The sequence below is a fragment of the Lepisma saccharinum genome, unplaced genomic scaffold (genome assembly GCF_977018435.1).
Source record: "Lepisma saccharinum unplaced genomic scaffold, izLepSacc3.1 HAP1_SCAFFOLD_200, whole genome shotgun sequence".
NCBI lineage: Eukaryota > Metazoa > Arthropoda > Insecta > Zygentoma > Lepismatidae > Lepisma > Lepisma saccharinum.
In genome coordinates, this window is record NW_028142990.1 from 546918 (window position 1) to 567979 (window position 21062).

Here is a 21062-nt window from a genome sequence, read left to right on the forward strand (position 1 = left end):
AATATTACCACACCTTAAAAGGTATTATGATCTTCGATTAAAAAAGGTAAAGTGTTCCCCTGTGCATAGCACCACGCCATGAAGGCGTATAGGGGGTGTGGGGGTAACGCCCCACACTTTCTTGATCCGGTCGTGAGTGGGGGTGATGTGATCAGCATCACGCCCCTAACCGCCTTTACCCCCCAGGGTTTCCCCCAGGTACCCATGTTATTCGACGCTGGGTTTTTTCGATTACAAAGAAATTTTTCATTAGTTAGTCCTACAAGAATTTTTTTCAAGTGTTGTTCCTAAAATACTTTGCTACGCATCGGCTAACACACTCGTACACAAAAATAATCTTACTTGTTTAACATAATATGTCAGAGGTGATTTTGTAAATGCCATTGAAACGAATATGTATTCATTCGAATATATTGGAAATGAAAACATAAATGTGAGACATTCCATTCCAGGATGAAACCTTTAACACATATAACAAGATAGAAATGTTATACAAAAATTATACAATTGTTCTACAGTTACAGTTTTAAAAATTAAAATAAAACATTATAATATATGCAGTGTTATATAATTACAAAGTGTAAGACTAACAAGGGAGGTTATATAAGTGTCCCCCTCCAATTTCCATGAAACTTGGCAGGTGTATAGTGGGCCCCAATGGAAGAAATACGTATTTTTTTGTTTCAGCTAAAAAACTGTTTTAGGGGGCAAAACCCCCTCAAATGTCAAGATGAGGACAAATTGATGTGAGTATCTGACCCCTGTGTCCCCCTCCGATTTCCATGATACTTGGCAGGTGTGTGTATAAACGGGCCCAAAGGAAGATATACGTGTTTTTTTGTTTCACCTAAAAAACTGTTTTAAGGGCCAAAATCCCCTCAAATGTCAAGATGAGGACAAATTGATGTGAGGATCTGACCCCTGTGTCCCTCTGATTTCCATGAAACTTGGCAGGTGTATAGTGGGGCCCAATGGAAGAAATACGTGTCTTTTTGTTTCAGTTAAAAAACTCTTTTATGGGGAAAAAAACCCTCAAATGTCAAGATGAGGACAAATTGAAGTGAGGATCTGACCCCTGTGTCTATCCAATTTCCATGAAACTTGGCAGGTGTATAGTGGGGCCCAATGGAAGAAATACGTGTTTTTTTGTTTCAACTAGAAAACGGTTTTAGGGATAAAAACCCCCTCAAATGTCAAGATGAGGACAAATTGAAGTGAGGATCTGACCCCTGTGTCCCCCTCCGATTTCCATGATACTTGGCAGGTGTGTGTATAAACGGGCCCAAATGGAGAAATACGTGTTTTTTTGTTTCTGCTAAAAAACTGTTTTAGGGGGCAACCCCCCTCAAATGTAAATATGAGGACAAATTTAAGTGTGTATTTGACCTATGTGTCCCCCTCCGATTTCCATGAAACTTGGCAGCTGTATAGTGGGGCCCAATGGAAGAAATACGTGTTTTTTTTGTTTCAGCTAAAAAACCGTTTACAGGGCAAAACCCACTCAATTGTCAAGATGAGAACAAATTAAAGTGGGGATCTGACCCATGTGGCCCCCTCCGATTTCCATGAAACTTGGCAGGTGTGTGTATTAACGGGCCCAAATAAAGAAATACGTGTTTTTTTGCTTCGGCTAAAAATCTGTTTTAGGGGACAACCTGCCCTCAAATGTCAAGATGAGGACAATTGAAGTGGGGATCTGACCCCTGTGTTCCCCTCCGATTTCCATGAAACGTGGTAGGTGTATAGAGGGGCCCAAAGGAAGAAATACGTGTTTTTTTTGTTTCAGCTAAAAACTGTTTTACAGGGCAAAACCCACTCAATTGTCAAGATGAGGACAAATTGAAGTGGGGATCTGACCCCTGTGGCCCCCTCCGATTTCCATGAAAGTTGGCAGGTGTGTGTATAAACGGGCCCAAATGAAGAAATACGTGTTTTTTTGTTTCGGCTAAAAATCTGTTCTAGGGGGCAACCTGCCCTCAAATGTCAAGATGAGGACAAATTGAAGTGGGGATCTGACCCCTGTGTTCACCTCCGATTTCCATGAAACGTGGTAGGTGTATAGAGGGGCCCAAAGGAAGAAATACGTGTTTTTTTTTTTTGTTTCGGCTAAAAAACTGTTTTAGGGGGCAAAACCCGCCTCAAATGTCAAGATGAGGAAAAATTGACGTGGGGATCATCTGACCCCTGTGTCCCCCTCGATTCCCATGAAATGTGACAGGTGTATGGAGAGAACCTATGCCCCCTGTTTCTTCCTATGCCCTATTTACGTGGTTTCGGGGTCAGATCCCTACTTCAATTTCTCCTCATCTTGACGTTTGAGGGGGGGCTTCTATACACCTGCCAAGTTTCATGGAAATCTGAGGGGGAGGCTTAGACCTCCCTTGTAAGTGTATTAATTAATTACAAATCGCGCACACACACACTATATATATGTGTGTGTGTGTGTATGTATGTATATTATATATATATGTATATTAGCAGGTAACAATATGTTATAAACACATTCTTACTTTCCAAGAAGCGCATGTGGGTTGGCAAAACGGATCCGGATCCGAAAATTCCGAATCCGGATCCAAAAGTACCAGATCCGGATCCGAAAGTACCGAATCCGGATCCGAAAGTACCGAATCCGGATCTGAAAGTTCTGGATCCGGATCCGGATGCGAAAGTACCGGATCCGGATCCGAAAAATTTTAGGATCCGGATTTCGGATCCGCCAGGATCCAGATCTGGCCATCCCTAGTCCAGACATCACTGCACATTCCTAAACATAACTTCGCAGCAATTACCAGTTTTCACGGTTTTAGCATTTGCGGTTCCCTACTAATCGGAAATTACTTTCTGGCCACCCCTTGTATAAATCAGTAGATGGAAAGTGAAAATTTAGCAGGGCTGGCAGAGAAAAGTCAATTCTTGAAGAAAGTGATTTGCTTTTATGATTGAGTGATTCGAGTAAATATGATATTAAAATATTTACGTATTTATTATTAGTATTTTATTTCATAATATTGGACATTAACTTCACTCAGTGAGAGATTAATGACCATCTCTCACGAGTTTAAACAGACAGGACAGAGAGTGGCGTTAATTTAATTGCAATACTAGTGTTGCAGTAAATTTGAGGTTGCGAGCATGCACTTGCCAATTTTTATAAAGTTCACCAATGCAGATTTATGTTTAACTTTTTCGTGATAGTATTCAATATATATCCCGTTTGGTTGGATTCTTCTTGATATCTAAAAATAGTGCAATGTCATTGTAAACGTATGTTAACTTGTGCGAAACCGGTAATACGTCAGGATGATGAAAGAAAACCTTCGTAAGCACTGCTACATTAAATAAGGTGAAGTGAGCCAGAAGAGTAATAAAATTCCAGCAGCATATTTGCAGTCTAAAGCTCTTCTTGTTTATGCATGCGATTTTTGTTGGATGTTGCAGTCCATGCAATTTCTGTCACATGTTGTAGTGAGATACTTTGTCGGGTGGCGATATTCGACAAAAATTGTATGTATCAATAGAACCTATTTTCTTCCAAGTTCCTTCAGTTTGCCCAACAAAATGCCTTACTATCGGACGGCGCCACCCGCTCTTATCCCCTCCATCTGCTGACAAGTCCCCTTACTACTCCCATGCGGACAAGAAAAAATGATAATTCAATGTTTTTTCCACGTAATATTTAGAGGCTAAACTAAACATTTACTCCCCCGATGATACCATATGGTATCATCAGAGTAAGGTCGTACTGCCGCGATGATACCATACTGTATCATCGTGCTGATTACGAAATGAATGTGCTTTTTGGAACTTCGAACTCTTATGTTTGGGTGGAAACTCAGACACAGGTCTGGAGCAAGCCTGGGAAATTCATATTGAAGACCAACCTCGCCCCCTCTCCGCAACATATCAAAGCCACATTTCCGAACAGAGTTTCACATTTTGGCTCATTATTCAACTTGCATGGCACCCAGGAACATGAAACATTTTTCAATCAATCTCTTTGAAAACGTCCATTCCTTGAAGAGAATACTAAGGTTTGCGCCTTCTCCCCAAAATAGCGGGAGAACAGGGGACAAAGTCCAGATTCTTATTTTTTTCCATTAAAATTCGGAGGTCGCGACCCCCAACCTCCCCCCACCCTTCCTCGGTTCGGCGTTCTGAGTTCTACACGGTTGCATGCTATGATGTTTTAGCTGCAAAACAAAACTTATCCGAAGTAGATTCCTCACATAGTGGCCGAGTTATAACAATTTTCCTCCAAAAATGCAAATTACCTATTTTTCGTAAAAAAAAAAAAAAAAATAGGCTTATTATTCAACTTGTATGGCGCCGAAGAACATGAAACATGTTTAATTCTGTTGAGAAATGTCCATTCTTTGAAAATAATACAAAGTTCGCGCCTTCTCCCCAAAATAGTGGGAGAAGAGGGGGCAAAGTCCCTATTCTTATTTTTTTGTATTGAAATATTGAAATTTGGAGGTCGCGCCTCCAACCCCCCCCCCCCTTCCTCGGTTCGGCATTCTGGGTTGTACACGGTTGCATGCTCTGATGTTTTAGCTGAAAAACAAAACTGATCCGAAGTAGATTGCTCCCATAGTGCCCGAGTTATAACAATTTTCCTCCAAAAATGCAAATTACCTATTTTTCGTAAAAAAAATAATAATAATATTTTGGCTTATTATTCAACTTGTATGGCACCCAACAACATGAAATATGTTTCATTCTCTTGAAAAATGTACATTCTTTAAAAAGAATACTAAAGTTCTCGCCTTCTCTCCAAAATAGCGGGAGAAGAGGGGGCAAACACCAGATTTTTGTTTTTTCCATAGAGATTCGGGGGACGTGCCCCCCAAGTCCCTTCTTCCTCAGTCCGGCGTTCTGAATTGTACACGGTTGCATGCGCTGATGTTTTAGCTGCAAAACGAAAGTTATCCGAAGTATATTGCTCACCTAGTGCCCGAGTTATAACAATTTTCCTCCAAAGAGTGTTCGAATTTAAAATTCCCGCCGAGAAGCCCGGGCGAGAGAAATTTAAAAAAAAAAAAAAATCAATGACGACGAAATTCCCTGACATTTCCCTGACTTTTTTTGACACCTCAAATTCCCTGACTTTTCCCGGTTTTCCAGGTCTGTCGCCACCCTGCATGTATTTGGTCCTAAATGTGCCTTCATGGCATAGTGCAATATGTACAACAAACTACATTGTGTAATACAGTGTTTTCATGTTACGTTGGTGTAAAATCAATGGAAACCCCAAATTTTGCATAACTTCCAGGATAAATAAGACTCCACGAAAGTGCCGCATGGCATTTTTGTGGACAGGGCAAATAATGCCAAGGAAGTATCAGCCAGTATCAGTAAATACAGTAGAATTCAACTGATACTTTCTGATACCAATACATCGGTTCAACCACAGTGAAAATTATTTAGAATGGCACATACATTCATACTCTACACATCAACATTGGTGTACATAACATACTCCCAGCTTTCATTGCACAATGAGGCTTCTACCATACGTGTTCTATCCACCAAACCAATAAACGACACCTGATTAAGGCTTATCCGTTACGAAATTACACTTACTTCTGCCATGACAATTCAGAATTTCCTTCCTCGAACTTCAACTCTTCAAGAAGCAAGATCAGACCCTGCGTCAGAACCTTTGCTTGCTGCACGGCCAAGGAGAGTGGTTCCATGAGTACAGCTCCTGCGTTCCTCATTGGGAAGTAATACAAGGGGATCATCTGATGCTCAAACTGAAACAAAAAATCAGAGAAATTTTATCAACTGCATCCAAGTATAATGATTATGGCTTTTGCCTTAAATCTGTTGTAAGAAAATAAAAGATCATTCACTCATCACTATCTATGACAACCACAAAGGTCCGATATTGACTGATTACATACATATAGGGTCTACAATAACATACTGCAGGGACTTGCTGAAGCAGTTACAGGATGATATCAAGAACAAGGTTAGTTTTTGCTATGAAAAGGTGTGTTTCTGCCTAACTGACAATGCACCTGCAAACCACGCTGTAGACATGGTCACTATGACCCTTTGCGAAATCCACCATATTTACCTGATCTGGCACCTTCGGATTTATACCTCATTCTAAATTAAATAAAAACTATGTGGAAGACGTTTCAAGAATGATAGTAAAGCAATTAGTGAAGTCGAGAACAGGTTTGCTGCCACAGACTTCTATGAAGCTAGTACAAGAACTGTTCCATAGTTGTGAGAAGTTGAGTGTCTATAGGAGGTAGATATGTGGTGAAGGGAAGAGTCTGTGAACAAAATTTCAGCTCCCTAACACATCCGGAACATAGTCAGGATAATTACTTTTCGTAAGAACTTATGTCATGGTTCTGTAAAGTAAATTTTTACATACACAGTTGGTTTTTCAAAGGCAATCGCTTAGTTAATCAAGAAGGTGAATGAATTATTCATTTTCTTCAAGGAACATTTGCAATTTTGCATTGTATCAGTAGAATATTGGTTATCGGTGTCAGTAGTAAATCGGGTAGAACAAAACTTTCATGCATCCACTTCTGATACCAATAAGAAAACTAATATAAGAATAAAATGATATCTCTGTGCATATAATTAAGGACTAAGGTTGCATTAGAATGTATAAAATAAAATTTGAAACACATCTCAGTTAGGTGGCAGAGCAGTCCTAGGCTGAACCTTGCCTAGTAGAAAATAAAAAACTATTCTATTCTATATACATATATACAACATATATACAACACATATTGTCATACTTTTGGCACAGAAATTTACAATTGGGCACAACATCAACTAATCTGTAATGCAAAATAAACATATATATATATATATATATATATATATATATATATATATATATATCAGCTTATATCTACAAAGTAGACTTCTAGTCCTTCAGATGTACTTCATTGAGACTCATTGATCAGTTAGAAGATTTTCCATGAGATATTTCTTTTCTTTTAAAATTCCCTGAGATTTCAAGGTTTTCCAGCTATATGGGAACCCTGCACCTGTATTATTGCTCTATATTATCAAACAAATTGACTCTTATTTTGGTGCAAAAATAAGTATGCAATGACTCAGAAAATAAAAAGTAGGTGAAAGATGTATTACTAAAAAATAAACGAAAACTGGGACTATTTAATTGTTGACCTGACCTGTCCAGGAATTTTTCTTTTCCTTTATTACACAAATTATATTGCATATTTCTGGTATTTAGAAGCACACCCGTCCTACACACATTTCAAACAACTTACTCGGTTTGTTCACCATTGAGCACAAATTGCATTAAAGAAAATCTGACACCATTCATCTTATACAACTGAAACATCACCTGATCTGATTGGTTGATTTGGTGCTTTAACTCCACTTTATGCACACTAAGGCTAATCGGGACTGATCAGTTTAAAGTGGGATCCAAACCACTATGTGCCTTCAACGGGTTTTGAACCTGGGATCCCTTGATTACAAGGCAACGACGCTACCACTGCACCATCAGGGAGGCCCCCATCATCTGAACTGAATACGGGTGTATGACTGTTACAATTTATATCACGATATTCTGACATATGGCAACAAAATGCAGTATTTACCCAAAGATTGCAGGATTTGAAAACTCGACTTTATAAAGGAAAACTTCAAAACTGAATTTTTTGATTTTCAGTTTGTTTTTTTGGAAGAAAAAATAGTTTCCTATTTCTTAAAAAAAAATACTTTTTTGTAAAAATTTTGTTTTTCATTTCTCGATTTTTTTAATGCTTTCTTTTCAGTTTTTGAAAAAAATATTTTTTGATTTTCAATTTTTCGGGAAAGATTGGTCATATCTAGTATATACACTGGTATTTTGGAGTTAACATTGTGAATAAAATCCAAAATTTTATTTCAAAACTATGCTTATCACACAAAATAAGAAATTACTTTGTAATAACATATTTATGTAGTTATCAGTGTGTTCAAGTTTATTCCTAAAGGGAGTCCATTTTTGCTTCTCAATTGTTTTGCAGCAGAAATAATCAATGATGATTTTGCATAACTCTCAGGATAATTCAGACTTCACAGTGTTGTGTAGGTAAATAACACCTAAATTTTGTGTTTAAGAATTTCTTTTGTATTTCACAGTTTTTTGTGACAAAAATGGTACACTTTTCAAAAACCATGAAAAATGAACATTACAGCATGTTACTTCACATTTCATGTTTGTCAAAAATGTTTATTTGTTTTTGCATGTTTGTTCAGTTTTGTAATGTGATTAGTTGCTCACTACATGGCAGTGAAATGCTGCTGCGTGAAGTATGAGTCATATGCATGATAAGAGAGCTGAACTCAGTGTCTTCGATTGTGTGAGAGCGTGCACGGTGGGGCCACAAGTGGTGATACTTCGTAGTGTTAAAATTGTGCTTTTTGTGTCATATTCAAGTTATTATAATACATTTTTGTACTCCAAAGCTGTGTGAGATTTCACTCTTTCACTCAACACAGGATCAACAACATACCCCTGGACTTGGGGAAGTTATGCCATTTGTTTGAATGGCGTAACGTATTGTTCAATGTTTCTATCAATGGTCATACAACTTTTTCCAAGGTAATTTGAAAAATAATTTACATGCTGACATAACCTTAGTAAATACTATCATTTTAGTCATTTCCCAAGCACCTAATTATAACTACCAGCAGAACTCACCTTGAGAATCTTGTGCAGCATTGTATCCAGCCAGTGTTGAAGCAGGTTCAAGTTCCAAGGCAACTGAAGAAGATGGAAAGGATCAGTCAGCACCAACTGCACCTTTAGTGTAGAATTTTCAGCACTTTTCTTCATGGCTGTGGATTTGAAAGACAGCGTTTACATTTGGAAAAGTTTATGCCTCATCAGGCGAGAAAAATTTTGCCTACTTCCTTTCATTAATTACTTAAATATGCTAGTAATATCATAAAAAAAAATCCATTCTCTAAGGTTTTAACTAGATGTCAGTCGATACCACCCATATCGATTCTGATACTCTACTGCAGACAAACCAATAGAGAATATTTATAGATGCCAATAGAATACAGATACAATACAAGATAAATGTTTTAAAGATGACAAATTGTTCATTAATCTCCTTCATTAATGTACAGTACTTGCATGGGGCTCTGGGGCTCAAGGCCACCGGTTCTTATATTTTACTTGACAAATAAAAGTCCCTGTGCTTTAATGTAGAGGAATGAGCTACACAGTAGCAGAGCATGTGTTCATTGCAAATATGCAGCGTCTAGTTCAATTCTGCCTGGACAGCAGTGGTGGACATTTTCAACACGTTCTATAATATGGACATGTTTATCGTGAATCATGATATGTATTCATATATACATACTTGTTAAAAACAACATAAGAACACACAAACAGCACAATAAAAGACTTTAAGAGCTGGTCGAGAGATGGAGAAGGGGACACGGTTGAGGTTCCGCTGTAGCGCCAGCAGAACCTCAATCACTTCCCCTTTGCCCTGATGATGATTCGAATGGAATCATGGAAAGCTTGGACAAACTCGTAAAGTGTCTTTTATTGTGCTGTTTATATGTTTGTGTTGTTTTTAAGAAGTATGTTGCAGGCACACGACGTAAGAAGTTCCTTATTATCATATATGCATGTTCTAAATAAAATGAATTGCCTTTGGGATATTTGAGTTTTCCAGTATCTTGTAGCGAAATAATCACCCTATATTACATACATGAAGTTTTGTGTTCCTGCGTTGCACAATTGGATATTTTTTTTTTTCGATTAATTAAGCAATGCGGAAACACAAAACTTCATGTACGTAATACTTAAATCACATTTACCACATGCATCATGAAATCACCCTGTAGTTTCCAGGCTGTATCTGCGAGTAAAAGTGTTTAAGACATACTAACTTAATACTTAGAAGTACAAGGGCAAATCAGTAAGTCGGTTCCATGATTTTTTTGCACAGGATTGGAAAATCACACCAAGGTGAACTTTTGGGTACTGAAAATGTCATCAGACCAGAGTTCATAATGAGTGATTTTGTAATGTTCCTTTGTCTCTTCCACAGATGGCAGCAGTGACAAACATGATACCCGCCTGACATCGTCGACTGTCGAGGGGCAGCATTCCATGGTGCGGTTCTTCTGTTCTGAAGGCAAGACACCGACGGAGATTCATGCAAGGATGTAGCTGGTGTATGGGGGAAACGTGCTGTTCCGCAAATCCATTGGGAATTGGTGACAGCGGTTCAAGGCCAGTTGCACCAGTGTCACGGACGAGGAGCGGTGATGGTCACTGTCTTGTGGGACATGTTGGGGATACTGCTGATGGATTTCATGCCTGCTGGCAGAACAATCAACGCAATGTCCTACACTGCCACGCTTACCAAGTTACACCTTGGACACCTTGCGTGGCAAGAAACAGAGTGAGCACGTCCGCCTCCTTCACGACAACGCAAGGCCACATGTCGCCATGGTGGTCAAGGAAAAATTCGCTCGGTACGGCTGGGAAATCATGGAACATTCACCATACAGTCCAGATCTGGCACCCTCTGATTATCACCTCTTCGGGCCTATGAAGAAGGCATTGTCTGGCCAGCACTTCTAGTCTAATCATGAAGTGCAACATGCTGTGCGGCAGTGGTTGCAGCAGCAGCCAACAATGTTCCAAGCCACTGGCATATCCAAATTGGTGTCACGGTGGCGAAAATGCATTGCCGTCAGGGGTGGATATGTAGAAAAATAAGTAACGAACTGCTACTCCTGCACACCTATTGTCCTTTTGTTTGACCAATAAATTGCTGTGAAAAAAAAATCGTGGAACCGACTTATTGATTGGCCCTTGTATAATGATATTGATTGATTGATTTAGTTTATTTTACTTCGAGTTTTGTGCCTCAGGCTAATTTGCGAAGATGGGGATGAGTGATGAAATGATGAAATTGATGAATGGACATTCACAAACAACCAAGCCCGAGCGGGATTCGAACCTGGGACCCTTGGCATCGCAGCGCGATGTGCTAACCACTCGGCCACAGGGTCCGGCATGTATAATGACATTAAGTCACAACAAAACTCACCAATTGAAGCAACAGTTGTCCTGTTCTCAAATATGGACACCTTCTTCTCCACTGATTCATTTAATTCCCTTAGGGTCTTTTTCTTTAATTTATTCATCTTTTTAGTTTTAAAGGAATCAAGCTCAGTCAGTTTAGATACAAACTCTGAAAATGAAAGAATTAATTGTCAACACCACAGTAAATAAACCACTAACATAATTAGGCACATTTTAATGTCATCTGTATAATTTTTATCTTAATTCTCTCTCGGCCATTTCCAGACTTTATCACTAGAAAAAACTTGTATTTAATTTTTATAAATACCCAGTTAAGAGCTCCTGCATAGAAAAAATGTTTGAAAATGTCTTTTGGTAAAAGTGGACTTGGATTTGATTAACAGGGTGAGCTCTCAAAATTTCAACATTGACTTATCATCGAGAGGACAATTGGAAAGCTACTTGAAGTCCACTTTATGCACAGAAAGGCTAATCGAGACTGTACCTCCAGTTTAAAGTGGGATTTGAACCACTGTGCAATGTGGCTTCACTGGGTATTGGATTCGAGTACTTTGATTACAAGGCGACGGTGGGGAAGCTACTTGAAAAAAAGTAGCGGGCTCGTCTCAAAAGCCAGAAGCCAATGGTGATGGGACCTGAAGTGCATCACCCAATGAAAAAGTCACTCTGTCAGGCCTTGTCCCTTAGAGGGCTGTTGCACCATAGAGATTAGTAGAAGTAGTTGTTTGTAAAATGCTAGTATTGCAGGGAGAAGATTTCACTCAAGCGCCAAAATTTGGTGCAGATGATTCTCGAGGATGAGCATGATGCTCAAATTGGCAAAACGAGCGGTATACACTCAATGCCCAGTAGTACACACAAAACTGTAATTTATCTGTGGTAGTGGGTCCTCAAATATAGATCGTGAAGAGCACAGTTATGAAAACGTTCGAAGTGGGAAACGGGAGTTACGATGCACATAAGATTGAAGTAAACCTTTGCGGAAACCTGGATGACAACGCATTAAGCGGGTTGACGATCTTTAGTTGGCCTATGTGGCTTTGTTTATCTCTAACAGTTTCGCTTTTTTATGAAGTGTTACGTGGAACAAATAACACGTTTTGAATGAAAGTGGTTACCGGAAGTTGTCGGCTGCAAGATCAAAAGTTGCTCACTCATGGGAACCTGCTGAACTCTAGGTCAGAGCTGGACAGATAGGGCCAGGCCATGCGTCTGTATGTTCGAACATTCCTGCGATCTTATCTCTCATTTCTCAAGATGGTGTATTGTATTTATTGATGAAAGAGCTTGACCTGCCATACACATTGACAAAGATTGCAAGTCCAGCAGACAGGGCTGCTCCCCCTTCACGAGTTGTCAGCAGCTCTTAGGACAAGGAAACAAATCTAAGTCGATTTAAAATACCATCCAAGCACATTCGATCTCTTCCCGCGTATCCAAGAGCAAGCAAAATCACAATCGCAAAACAAGCCTGGCATGTAAGGTAGCAGCCGTCGGCTGCAGGTTAACATTAAAGTGCTTGGGGAAGGGGAGGGTAGAGGTCAAGTGCTACTGGATATCACTCAAGCGGGTGTGGTGGTGTCTATTTTTAAATCAGACCCACTTGCGAGGAGTAGAGTGCTTGTGAAGGGAATCAGTGCGAATAAACGAGTACAAAAAATGTATTTTTCAGCCAATTTCCTTCAATTTTTCAACCTTTTTCCAAATTTTTCACAGTTCCCGGGAAAAAGGTCGTTACTTCGAGAGGGTCATTATATCCGTCGTAGAATCGAGAGCCGACAGTATCACAGTATGTATTAAGCTATGTCCTGACTTGTATCCTATCACTAATTAGATTTGTATCACTACTGGGCCAAGTTGGATCTTTCCAATGGTACAGTGGAAATGTAACCATCTGGTAATCAAGGGGCCCCAGGTTCAATACCCGGTGGTGGTACATACTGGTTTGGATCCAACTTTAAAATGTGGATATGGGCATAAACTGGACTTAAACTTCAAACATATCAGTGATATATATTGATGAACAGTAAAACATTATTGGGAACCCAAATGATCCAGATAATTTTAATAACTTTACAAATACGCAGGAAGGGTATAGCTGAAGTTCTTAGATGTCTAAAAAAATTAGTTTTTTCTTAGTCTGAAGTACAGGTACCGTATGTAATTACAATCTAAACATTACAATTAATAAACAATGAACTACAAGGGGGAACGTAAAAGGTTTGAATTATCCAAAATTCGAACAACAAAAACGTCACATTATTAAATATTAGGGATGGGACCGATTAATCGGTACTCTATCGGTATCTGCCGATATAGGCATATCGGTGTATCGGTTTATCGGTAAAATTACCGATTATTTTACCGATCCGATATATCGATAAATATCTTATAATTTAGTGCAAAATTCTGCCATTTGGTTGTAATTTTTATGGATAATCTAGATGCCCTACTTTTAAAAAAAGTAATTGTCTAAATATTCAACTTCCTTTGCACTGCAGTCACCTCGAAACACATGCTTATTAAGGAGATCAATGAACATTTTAGGTTTTTCATGGACCATTTCTAATTTTATATCGGATCGGTAGAATATCGGTTATCGGTATCGGTAAATTTAATATCGGTAGCGGCCAAAATTTCATATCGGCCCATCCCTATTAAATATGATTTCAAGGGGAATAAACTTCTGTCCAAATTACAGAGTAATTTGAATTATACAAGTTTGAATTAAAAAGAATCTACTATATTTCATAATATTATCTAAGAATAATAAGTAGTATATTTTGAAGGTTAAAACATGGAATTATATGTAAGCTAATAAACTATTGTTTCTTTTCATTTCATTATATTTAATTACAAAACTAAAAAGGTAAATTGTTCCCCTGTGCATAGCACCACGCCATGAAGGCGTATAGGGGGTGTGGGGGTAACCCCCACACTTTCTTGATCCGGTCGTGAGTGGGGGTGATGTGATCAGCATCACGCCCCTGACCGCCTTTACCCCCCAGGGTTTCCCCCAGGTACCCATGTTATTCGACGCTGGGTAGGTGCCGGGGCCGCTTCCACCGTTAGAAAAGTTCCCGGATTTGAACCGGCCGGGATTGAACCCGGGACCTTGAGCATGGTAGTCAGACGCGTTACCGACTGAGCCACCGCGGCCACTAATTACAAAACTAGGTGTGTTCAATTTCCTATTATTATTAGCTATCAGAGTGGCAACAATTAACTATTTAATATAAGAATATGATTTCAGTAGTATTTTTAACCCCTAATGGGCATGGTGCGAGATTGTAATACAAAGGGCATCGCATGTTTCCGTGGACCACCAAATTGAATTTTCTATTTCCAAGAGTTATTGAAACATTATCCAACTTCTTCACAAATTATCATGTATTTTGGACCTTTTTTATAAAATTATGATAAACTTTTATCCACTATTTCAGTTTTTTATTTGATTTGGTGTTTTAAGCCCACTTTATGCACAGTAAGGCTAATCGGGACTGGACCTACAGTTTAAAGTGGGATCTGAACCACTATGTGCCTCCACCGGGTATCAAACCCGGGACCCCCTTGATTACAAGGTGACGACGCAACCACTGCACCATCGCGGAGGCATTATTGCCAATTTTATTACTCAAGTTTATCGTGATAACTGTAAAATACAGAAAATGAATTTGTTGTTAAATTATTACAGAACGTACATGCAGTTAGCCAAAGAAAACAAAATGACATGAAAAAAAATCACACACAAATATTCCTGCAAAATGTCAAAATGGGGGGAAATGTTCATTGATCGGGCCCATAATTATTGGAAATAAGTGCTTTATTATCACTTTTATAAAACTCCAGATCAGAAAATTCACTTCCGCTTCCAACTTATCAAGTGTGGCATGGATATTTCCACTAAAACATGGATCGCCAACTCATTTTCTCGCATCAGGTTCCATACCAAAAGAATTACGCAAAGGGTATCACGTGGTCCATGGGACCCGTAAGTGTCTATTGCTCTGAATCTAAAATGCAGCAAGCAAAGTGCGCCAGGGGGTTACTTGATATTCAAAAATATGAAGCTACAGAAAAGGAGAGCGAAGTGTGTGTTATTGCTTCCGAGAACGAGTGCGTTTTTCTCGCTGTGGGTACCAGGGACCACACCAAGTATGATGCTTTGCTGGATTCAACAGAAATTTCAGTATTGAACTAAATTAAAGGGTAAATGAAAGTTCTTGAAATTACTGTGGTACCCAAGAACAATTTCCAAGAATTTAGTGTATGGAGAGTTTCTTGCAGATTAAAATATGGTTACTTAATGCACAAACAAGGTGTGTGCAGGATGGGATTTGGACGAAAAAAAAATGGTTGGGGAATGTAAAAGTTCAAGATTCCAATGTGCAAAAATCTCAAATTATACACACTATGTTTCCCTCAAGCAAATGTCATACTTTTAAACAAAAACAGCAATATACAATACAATGGGTGAAACTTTGAGAATTATGCTCTTCCAACATGTAACCATCAAGAATTTCTGATAATCAGAAAGCCAGTCGCGATGTTGGAATCTCGATGGGAAATTTCAGCATATCACATGCCTCTAAGGATTTCAAACTGCGGCAATAAGCAACATGAAGAATTTACACTGAAGTTGCAAGCGACACGAGAACATTTAGTCTAAAGCAAAACATTCACAGCAAATTCCAGCGAACTTACAAGACCAAAGGGACAGAATGTACGGTAATGAGCAGGGAACAGATTTATATTTGGAGTAACATAAGGATTTCAAATTGTAAACATTTACCTTTTTGGAGTAAAAAAAAAAAAAAAGGTAAAGTGTTCCCCTGTGCATAGCACCACGCCATGAAGGCGTATAGGGGGTGTGGGGGTAACGCCCCAAACCTTTTTGGAGTAACATAAGGATTTCAAATTGTAAACATTTACCTTTTTGGAGTAACATAAGGATTTCAAATTGTAAACATTTACCTTTTTGGAGTAACATAAGGATTTCAAATTGTAAACATTTACCTTTTTGGAGTAACATAAGGATTTCAAATTGTAAACATTTACCTTTTTGGAGTAACATAAGGATTTCAAATTGTAAACATTTAACTTTTTAATAAGACACATCACCTATATAAAATAAAGTCATAGCATTGTAACTATTACCGTGACGTGACTGTCTTGAAGAGAAACCAGAACCGAATCCCGTACTTGTGCCATGAAGTTGTTGCCTCTGGTGCTGCTGTCTGGCACCAACTAGCAGTGAGGGTGGGGTTAGCAATGGCTGCTCAACTTGGGGACTCGCTTCCAACATTGCCAAATGTTTGTAACAACCAGGAGACCATGCTTGAGCACTCATTCTCTATTGTTGACAATAATTGTAAATAACCAGGAATTTCAAGTGTTTTAGAACAGTAAATGCAAACAGTTGAGAGGCAAACAGTATATACATGGTTCGGATAACAGAAAACTTGCAATTAATGCAATTTGAGGGTATAAAAAAGGTCAAAACTTTTGTTTGTTTAACATCTCTTTGGATTTTGTCAGTTATTCGCAAGAAATTCACCCAAATATTTCGGTCACACAGGGACATGTAGTTATTGCATGAATATGGAGTATATGTGGAGAAATGTTCTAAAATATGGAAGAAATAAGTAAAAATAACTAAAACATGTAAAATTTGAGACTAAACCTAATTTATGTACAAATATGGAAAATAAAGAGTTATATTTTTGAGTCTACATGCCATTATGAACAAAGAATGTAAATCTGTTCCCTGGTAATGAGAAAACAGCCGTCTGAATGGCATGTGAAGCTTATCGTGTCTCTTCAGTTCAAAAGGTTTCATTGCTTCCAAGCAACACATGTCACTTGATGCTTTGGTATGAAATCTTCCTACTAACACACACACAAGTATTAATCCACATCAACCAATGACATACCTTGAGATAGCAACTTGCGAATCGTACGAAATTTATCCAAGATAGAATAAACAAACTTCGGACCAAATATTTCCTCCCATATACTTTGCACAGCTTGCGTATGAGGATGAAAACGGAAGTCGTTCTCCGTCGGCATGGGGTACTGACTCATGAGCCTCCACATGGCTTTGGAGAGCATAATTCCTAACATGGACTCCAAAGGGTTTCTGCCATTCTCAGACGACCAGCTGAGATTGTCGGACATTTTGGACTCTCGAGGACTGGATGGACCTCTGTTCCCAACTCCGACAAATACAGAGATTTCCACCTCTTTCTTTGATATTACCACATGCTTTTTACGTTTTTCTTCAAGATGCTTATTCTGAAAGTAAAAAGAAAATTATGGTAGCTACATCCACATATGTTTTACTCAGTTGTGTCAGAAAGGTAAAAGCATCCCCCGTGCATTACAGGAGCCCACATACAGTATGGTAAAGTAAAGTACATAGTACCCTGTGTATGCCATGAAGGCATATTTACGGAATGTGGGGCTAGGGAATCACACATTCTTGATCTCTGGCATTTTGGAGGTGTTGTGATCAGCATCATGCTCCAGCTTTCTTTAACCACCACGTCCTTTTGACCTGAGGCTGAGTGAACCCGAGCCATTTTATGTGGGAAAAAATTCCAACCTTAGATCACCCACACCAGGAATCGAACCTGGGTCTTCCGCTGACTGACTTGACCACCGCAGAAGTAGCAAAATGCAGAAACTGTACTGTTTTATTCAATTTTGAAATTATAATGAAAAATGTTACTCATATCAACACAACATCTGAATCAACACTTGTATGTACCAATACAAGAATAGGTATTGTACAAAAAATATTTGAACATAAAACAGTACAATCAGCATACATGTTCGATACGTCCTCTTGACCAAACACCAAACATTTTTCATAGTAAGCCTGCAAGTTTGCAAGCATTACCGCAATGTTATTAATGCATTGGGCAGGATTTGCATGTGCAGTAAAATTTCGAGCACACTTTCCAGAAATCTCCTCCAGGAAATTGTACAATGTTGTAGCTATACTCTGTTCCGGGAATCTGTGGAGCAGGCCGCACATGTCAGTAAAAAAGGTGGGGAGGGGGGACTACGAGTTGGCAAAGCGTAGCAGGCGCTTCTGTAAATGACTGGTAACCACACTCACTTTCCCTGTCACGAGTGCATTGGCTGGGCCCCCTGAAGTCATTACTTGCACAGAGACTTGTTTTCGTCCACTTCCTCCAGAGATTCCCAGGATAGTGTGTAGTTAACGGCCAATTTCATATAAGAGAAATAACGTTTAACGAGAAACGCCTTTCTTGAAGGCTCAAGGCCATTGAGGATCGTCTTCCACTAAACTATACTCTGGACGAACCAGTGGCATAATGTAGCTGCACTTCCACGCTTCCCACACCATACCAATGATGTACAGTGTTGCCAACTTCAAGTATACTTTATTTCCAGCCATACTTTGTTATTGATCTTGGACATACTGACAGTAACATCATCAGTATCATGCTCTGGCCAACTTTATCCCGCAGTTACCTAAACTACAGAGCCACTGGAACAATGTCTGTGAAACTCCCACCCCCTTAGTAATTTAACATACACTAAATTGGTAGGATACTACATAGTCCACGAAGAACTATATGTATTGTATTAATCCATATACAGGGTATCTGGGCTAGAGGTATACAAAAATATATGCTTATAAAGAAAGAACTATACATTTTATGTTGTTGGGTAAATGCTGAATCGATAGAAAATCTCCCCGAGATTTGATCGTCACCATTTCTAGGTCAGCACCGAGTCGTATAGATCTCGCATGCGCAAAAATGTTCAATGTGATGCGCTCTGGCAAGTCCACCAGCGTACGCCTGACAGTCAACATGTGGACACCACAACGAAAGGTGCAGTGTGTGCTATGGCTAGCAGAGTTCAAATCAGTAACACTTGCTAACTCTGCTCACACACTGCACCTTTTGTTGTGGTGTCCACATGTTGACTGTCAGGCGTACGCTGGTGGACTTGCCAGAGCACGTCACATTGAACATTTGTGCGCATGCGAGATCTATACGACTTGGTGCTGAAATGGAAATGGTGACGATCAAATCTCGGGGAGATTTTCTATCGATTCAGCATTTATCCAACAACATAAAATGTATAGTTCTTTCTTTATAAGCATATATTTTTGTATGCCTCTAGCCTGGACACAGTGTATATATATATATATATTAAAAGATTGGTTTATCATTTAGTTTTCATTAAAACAGAGTGAAACGTTGAGTATACGTTTTCCAGAGGGCCAATGTGAGAAAAATAAAATTTTACTGTAAAATCAGGAAAATGTAAAATCCTCAAGCATAAAGTCATGGTAGAGATGAATACAAAAAGTGTATTCAAAGATTTGTGCTGATCCGATACAGATGACAATGTATTTGTATTAGAAAGAACCAGTTGAATTGTATTTACTAATACCGGTCCATACATTTCAGGCATGTTTGGTCTTTTGATGGGACATTTTCGCCAATCCAATTTATCTTGGAAATTATGCAAAATCTGAAGTTTCCATTTATTATATTTACTGTATTATATTATATAATGTGCACATTTTTCGAAAAAAAAATTTGCCCCCAAAAACTCTGTTGCATATTATGCATGTAATAATTCAGAGAGCCAATATGAAACCACGCATGTTTTCACTAGGTGTCTGCGTATAATACATACAGCATGTAACAAAAGTCCGGGAACACTTTTAAAAAATTATTGTAGCCAAACAAGTAGCATTACAAAGTGACAAAGTACATCATTTCAAATAGTAAAGTTGTAAGTTTTTTCTCATTGCAGGTGTTACGAGTAGTTCCATATATCGTCGTTAGGTGGTGCCATAATCAAAATTGTGCTTTCTGGAGCTGAGAAAGCTTTCTCCGTGCTAGAATTTGACAAAACAAAGAGTGCAACGGATGTCCAACGAAAATTTAGGATGAAGTACGGGTAAGCAGCACCAACCAGGAAGGCAACCTACAATTGGTATGTAAAGTTTGTTGAAACTGGTGTTTGTGTGTGAAGAAGAGAAGTTGTCGGCCAGGTGTGAGTGAAAATGACATTGAGTGAGTGAGAGAAGCTTTCACAAGGAGTCCGAGAAAATCTATACGCAGAGTTTCACGTGAGTTGGAAATGTCAACAATGACTGTATGGCGTGTTTTGCGTAAAAAAAAATTAAACATGAAACCGTACAGACTACAGTTAGTGCAAAAGTTATATCCTAAAGACAAAGACCAGTTCCAGAAAGCGCCATCTTGAGTATGACACCACCTAGCGACGATATATGGAACTACACGTAACATCTGCAATGAGAAAAAAACTTACAACTTTACTCTTTGAAATGATGTACTATGTTACGCTACTCGTTTGGCTACAATATTTTTTTTAAAGTGTTCCCGGACTTTTGTTACACGCTGCATATAAGAGCAGGTGCAAATACCAGGTTGGCTTAATTTAATAATGTTTTTTTTTAAAAAAAAATACATGTAAAAGTGAAATGGTTGGTATACTTTGTATCGGCGCATTTTGAGACATGGACAAAAGCAGCACTGTTCTGCCGGGATTCAATCACGCACCTCCTGACAAATGATATGTGTAATGTCTGTAGTTGTGACATCAGAAATAATATAAAATATCTTGGATACTGGTGCAATCTAGAGTTCATGAGGATTAACTTTACCTTTGAGGGTTTATTCCACCACTGAATGTCAGGAGACTTTAGATTGAGCATATCAAGTAGCTTCTCCCCCCATTGTTGCTTGAGGAAATCCTCAAAGTAGTTGGGTCCATCCATCTTGTCAGGGTCGGTCCATACTACGGGAGGTTTCCACTCAAAGCTATTGTTGTCTACCACGGGGGCATCCAGCCACACCTTCAGGGTGTTGCAGAGAGAGCCTCCAATTCTCATGTAAATTGGCAGAAGGTCACACATCTGTAGAGAATTAAATATTGTATTTAAAATTAAGTACAATTGAAGTTACAAATTTATTTA

At 38.8% G+C, this 21062-nt stretch overlaps 1 protein-coding gene across 2 annotated transcripts in view; it reads right to left on the reverse strand.

Annotated features, from left to right (window-relative positions):
- Positions 1-21062, reverse strand: part of LOC145982501 (uncharacterized) — a 140818-nt gene that overhangs the window by 88020 nt on the left and 31736 nt on the right. For both annotated transcript variants that reach the window (XM_083115960.1, XM_083115959.1), the window contains exons 6-10: positions 20751-21002; positions 17002-17362; positions 11073-11216; positions 8693-8829; positions 5584-5756 (exon numbers count right to left, since the gene is read on the reverse strand). In XM_083115960.1, coding sequence (XP_082972086.1) covers positions 5584-5756; positions 8693-8829; positions 11073-11216; positions 17002-17362; positions 20751-21002 — 1067 coding nt within the window. The remainder of the gene's footprint in view (positions 1-5583; positions 5757-8692; positions 8830-11072; positions 11217-17001; positions 17363-20750; positions 21003-21062) is intronic.